The sequence below is a fragment of the Calliopsis andreniformis genome, chromosome 11, assembly GCF_051401765.1.
Source record: "Calliopsis andreniformis isolate RMS-2024a chromosome 11, iyCalAndr_principal, whole genome shotgun sequence".
In the NCBI taxonomy this organism is placed as follows: Eukaryota; Metazoa; Arthropoda; class Insecta; order Hymenoptera; family Andrenidae; genus Calliopsis; species Calliopsis andreniformis.
This window is the reverse complement of record NC_135072.1, coordinates 14,799,950-14,805,681: the sequence shown is the minus strand read 5'-3', so window position 1 is coordinate 14,805,681 and position 5,732 is coordinate 14,799,950. Positions and strand designations below refer to the sequence as shown.

Here is a 5,732-nt window from a genome sequence, read left to right as displayed (position 1 = left end):
TATTCGATCTGGTGGAGCAACGCCCTAGAGTGAAGCGTAGGTTGCCCGGAACGTAGAATTGGCCATCACTTTCAAACTGGTTTCAATTATTCCTGTTATATGATGGATACACTGTTGTATTTTTATTGCATTTTATGCTACGGGCGTTGACTTCTAAGGCCCTAACTATTCAATCTGTTGGAGCAACGCCCTAGGGTGAAGCCCAGCTTGCTCGGAAAGTAGAAATGACCATAAGTTTCATACTGGTTGCAATTATTCGTTTTATACGATGGAAAAACTCTTGTATTTATTGTAGGGAGGACGAGCGAGGGTTTAATAGGAAAAATGAACGGTTAATCTATAGCACTAATAGTTTATTTTTGAATTCGGAATCCCGATTGAACTGCGATCGACCTGTCACTCGTGGACTTCTGACCAGTACGCGGATCATGCACGTTGCTACTTCAATTCATTTCTCAGACAGACTCTCTGACACGCTGTCTCCCTTAAGTCTATCCTGCGTGGTTGTTTTTCCCCACTACGTCCGAATATTTTGGAAAAACCCACCCGCCTAAAACAGTCAGCGGAGTAAGGGCACGTGGATACAGTGGGGCGCACTCGCCCGAGCTCTCGGCCGCTGCCTGGGTTTTCCCCATCTGGCCTGCAGGATGGAGTTTTACGGCGCGTCAATGTCCATTGACAATTTTCTTAACACGATTCTTATAATTCCTCAAAATCGCCACGGGTCACGTCTGCACCACAAACTCCACCTCGGTCTCATCAGGTCGACCTTGCGCCCATGCCTCGGCCACTTGCACCCTCACTTCGCTCACTAAATTGCCTACAGTTCGGCCATTCTGACATTTTAGCCGTCCCGGCTAAACTTAGGTCGATTACGAATCAGTCATCATTCATACTACGCAAAAAAAAAATAAACACACTCATATTCATACACTTATTTACACCACACTTACTTAATCATATAAATATTAATTAACATTAATCCGAATCTTATCAAGTATATTATGCCGATACCCCGGTTGTTTCCCACTAGGTGGAGAGAATTCCCTACATCGTAAGCAGTTCGCTATATAATCTTTAGCCTTCTCGCGTAATTTAGGGAACCAATACACTTTCAAGATATTGTCTACTACCTTATCCAAACCAACATGTCCCAGATCGTCGTGGCAAGTACGGATTACATTATTTTCCATTGAGTGTGGTACGTAAAATAGCAGTTTCTTCATTTTATCCTTTCGGTACACTAATCCATTACACAATTCGAAAAACTTCATTTCGGTCTTTTGCAATTTATCGCGTATTTTACATATCTCGTCATCTTTATCCTGACATATTGACAATGTTTGCTCAAAAGTATTTCCTTCTATTGCTAGTATGCTATGACATCTACTGAGAGCATCAACATGGCTCATTCTTTTACCTGGTCTATACTGTATCTCAAAATCATAGTCCTGCAAGAACATTGCCCAACGTGAGATTCGGGGGTTTATATTCTGCTTGCTTAACGTTAAACGGAAACTATCACAATCTGTCATAATTTTAAAAAAAATTCCGCCTAAATATACATGGAAACGCTTAACTGCATATACCACCGCAAGACATTCTAACTCGAAACTATGATATTTTGATTCGGCGGGTGTTGTCCGTTGACTAAAGTATGATATTGGTCTAAAATTACCATCGCTTTGTTTCTGTAAAAGAATTGCACCGAACCCTGACACGCTCGCATCGCAATGCAATTCTGTTTCTGCCTTCGGAGAATAAATTGCTAGGATCGGTTTACTGGACAATTGTTTCTTTAAGGTTTCAAATGCCTTACTTTCCTCCTCTCTGAATTTAAATTTCACCTCTTTTTTAATGAGATCATACAGTGGTTTTGCAATCATTGAAAATTGCGGGATGAACCGTCTAAAATAACTCGCTAGGGCCACAAACCGAAGGACTTCCTTCGCATTCCGCGGTATCGGGTAATTGATAACTGATGCAATATTATTATCACTTGGTCGTATCCCATCCACACTAACGTGATATCCCAAATAATCTATTTCGTTTTGCGCAAAGAAACACTTGTCCAATCTAAATGTAAGACGATGTTGACCCGCGGTTCGAAATATTTCCTGCAGAATTTCAAGATGTTCTTCCAGAGTCTCCGTTGCAATAAAAAAATCGTCAAAAAATGGTAACATCTTTCCCGTTCTAATTAAGTTGGAGAAAACTTTACGAATAAATCGGTGAAATACCTTGGGTGCATTTGTTAGCCCAAACGGACAATATAAAAACTCGTATTGCCCCAAAGGGGTTACAAAGCTTGTAAACTGAATTGCCTCTCGCGCCATTCGTACATTGTAATACCCATCTTTTAGATCAAGCGTCGTAAAGAATTTTTTCTCTTTTAATTGATCAATATTATCGTCTATCAGCTGACTCGGGAAGTTATCTTTCACAGTAATTCTGTTTAACTCTCTATAATCAATACATAAACGTGTCTCGCCATTCTTCTTACGTACTAAAACTATCGGACTGGCATACGGTGACTCACTCGGACGGATAATCCCTCTCTCTAACAGGTCATCCAAAATGACCTGCAGTTTTTGCTTGTCCGCAAAAGATAATCTCCTCGGTCTAAAACTAACTGGCTGATTATGCTTTAACGCGATCTTCATTTCGAAATCTATTTCCATTGCACTGGTTTCTTTAATTTTTATGTAATCAGACACATACATATCCCTAATTCTTTCTATTTTTTCCGGCCCGATTTTTGAATTGATCTGTAATTTTTCTTGTTCTGTACTCACGCCACTAATACATTCTATATTCATAATTTGTTTGATCGCGCAATCTAATTCATCGGTTATCACTTCCGGTGTTTTCCTTGTAATCACTAATTTCCCATCCCACGTAATTCTAATTAATGGATGTGACGAAAAATCCCGTCCGAGTATCGCCATAAATGCCATAGTATTATCTGGTACAATATAAAAATTTAATTTAATTGAGATGCCCTCAATTTCAACATCCTGATAAAATCTACCTAATATCTTTAACGGCGATCCATTAATACCGCAAAATTCTGGCCCGGTCTCACACCCCTGTGTTCGCGCGTGCAAAGGAACCAAACAATTTTTTATTAGACTGATCGGGGATCCGGAGTCCAACATTGCGCATAGCGTGTACTTACAATTTTGTCCGCTATTATCAGCTATATTGTAACTTATTGAAACCGTGTACGGTGCGTTGAGTGTGGCTGGTTGTACCATGTTCATCGACGTTGCCGCTGAGAGTTCTCTCCTAGTCGTGGTCGTTTCTCTCGCCATGTTGCTCTCGCCTGATTGACTCGCTGTTCGTCGCGGGCATCCCGCTATTCGATGTAGCATCGATCCACACTCGAAACAGCCTCCCTGTTGCCTTTTCGGTTTTTGACAACTTGTCGAAATATGTCCCATTTCGGAACAATTAAAACATCGCACTTCTTTTTTAGGGGGTTTCCCCACTAATGTCTGCTGCTGGATACGGCCAAATTTCGTCTCCTTCTTCTCCTTTAAGTCCCGTTCATTCATTCTCTTCGGGTCCAATTTGATATTCTCAAACGACTCTAATAAATCTGCTGTCGTTTTGATCCGCATGATGCGTGCTTGGTTCCGCAGCTGTTGATCAGTCACCCCATCAATGATGTATTCCACCAATTCTCCCTCCGCAATTGGTACTCTATTTCCCAATATTATTTTATCATGGAAATAGTCCGTAAAAAGTTCACCAGAATTCCACACTCTATTTTCAAACTGCCTACGAAGCGACAGTCTGCTTGGTCGATGGTCAAACATGATCTTCATTTCCCTCAATAAATCGTCTATTCGGAGGGTGATATGCTCCGCCTTCGAATGGAACCAACTCGCGGCTCGCGCTTTCAATTTTGAACTTATTAACACCCGCGTGGCATTCTCATCCAAATGATACGTTGTACGAAGAAGGTTCACTTGCTGTTCCCATTTCCAGAACGTATTGTCGCGACCATCAAAATCGGATAATAAATCACCGATCGCTCGAATACTCATCGTCGGGGAAGGTCCAGTTGGTCCTCTGACTCTTTCCGCATCTCCTGGAATGTCTGGACTAGCTGAAAAACTTCTCGTGCGCATCTGCTCATTCCTCATGATTTCTAATTCCCTTTGCATCACCATGTTTTCCCTCCTCAGTAAGTCCAATTCTCTCTGCATCTGTTCGTTGAGCATGGTGTCCCATCTCGCCTTATCTCTACGAATACGTTCCGATTCCCTCCTCCGCGTTTCTTCACCATACGCAGCTTGTCCTGCTTCTGTTATCCGCTGGTCGTCCAAGTGACTGGTTCGCGCAGCTTCTCTGGTTACCCTTCCTTCTTCGGCAATATTCTCCCAAATATTTTCGTCGAATTGCTCCAAACGATTTATTAATTCAGCCTTAGTTCCTGCTGAAGATAAGTCTCGAGCCCTTAAAAACTCCTTCAATTCGGCCACGGTATAAGCCATTGTGGTGGCCATGTTGCAAAAAGACAGAGAAAGAAAAAAAATTTTCCTCTTTTTTTTTTTCTTTTCCCCACCAACGTGTTAAGATTCAAAGTTCGATTCACTTCGTGCCAATTACACGTCGTCCTCTTCCTCTTACACACTTCACGTTGGTCACAATGTCCAAACACAACAAAACACAAAGCAGCTTCACCACAACGGTTTCAACACTGTACCCCGTTTGCCCGTCACTGTTCACAAATTCCTTTTGTTTAAGATTCCACTAACAGATCCGTTCGTTATCCGTTTCAATCCCACTTCTGAATTTGTAGGGAGGACGAGCGAGGGTTTAATAGGAAAAATGAACGGTTAATCTATAGCACTAATAGTTTATTTTTGAATTCGGAATCCCGATTGAACTGCGATCGACCTGTCACTCGTGGACTTCTGACCAGTACGCGGATCATGCACGTTGCTACTTCAATTCATTTCTCAGACAGACTCTCTGACACGCTGTCTCCCTTAAGTCTATCCTGCGTGGTTGTTTTTCCCCACTACGTCCGAATATTTTGGAAAAACCCACCCGCCTAAAACAGTCAGCGGAGTAAGGGCACGTGGATACCGTGGGGCGCACTCGCCCGAGCTCTCGGCCGCTGCCTGGGTTTTCCCCATCTGGCCTGCAGGATGGAGTTTTACGGCGCGTCAATGTCCATTGACAATTTTCTTAACACGATTCTTATAATTCCTCAAAATCGCCACGGGTCACGTCTGCACCACAAACTCCACCTCGGTCTCATCAGGTCGACCTTGCGCCCATGCCTCGGCCACTTGCACCCTCACTTCGCTCACTAAATTGCCTACATTATATTGTATTTTATGCTTCTGGCGTTGACTTCTTAGGCCGTAACTATTCGGTCTGGTGGAGCAACGCCCTGTAGTGAAACCTAGGTTGCCCGGAACGTAGAATTGGCCATCACTTTCAAACTGGTTGCAATTATTCCTGACATATGATGGAAACACTGTTGTATTTTTTTTGCATTTTATGGTTCGGGCGTTGACTTCTAAGGCCCTAACTATTCAACCAGTTGGAGCAACGCCCTAGGGTAAAGCCTAGGTTGCTCGGAAAGTAGAAATGACCATAAGTTTCATACTGGTTGCAATTATTCGTTTTATACGATGGAAAAACTGTTGTATTTATATTGTATTTTATGCTTCTGGCGTTGACTTCTAAGGCACTATCTATTCGATCTGGTG

The 5,732-nt window shown here is 42.4% G+C and overlaps 1 protein-coding gene across 1 annotated transcript; it reads right to left on the bottom strand.

The window, feature by feature from the left end:
* Positions 1-968: 968 nt before the first annotated feature.
* LOC143185363 (uncharacterized) lies at positions 969-4,945 on the bottom strand. Its single transcript, XM_076388292.1, has 3 exons — positions 4,862-4,945; positions 4,618-4,743; positions 969-4,562 (listed from the first exon to the last, which is right to left on the bottom strand). The coding sequence occupies exons 1-3, from the start codon at positions 4,943-4,945 to the stop codon at positions 969-971; spliced, it is 3,804 nt and encodes a 1,267-aa protein (XP_076244407.1).
* Positions 4,946-5,732: the final 787 nt, after the last annotated feature.

Coding starts and splice junctions, on each gene's coding strand:
- LOC143185363 (XM_076388292.1), bottom strand. CDS start 4,945: ATGATCCGCGTACTGGTCAGAAGTCCACGAGTGACAGGTCGATCGCAG. Junction 4,744..4,861: donor AATTCAAAAATAAACTATTA/GTGCTATAGATT, acceptor CTTAAACAAAAG/GAATTTGTGAACAGTGACGG. Junction 4,563..4,617: donor TAAGAGGAAGAGGACGACGT/GTAATTGGCACG, acceptor GGTGGGGAAAAG/AAAAAAAAAAAGAGGAAAAT.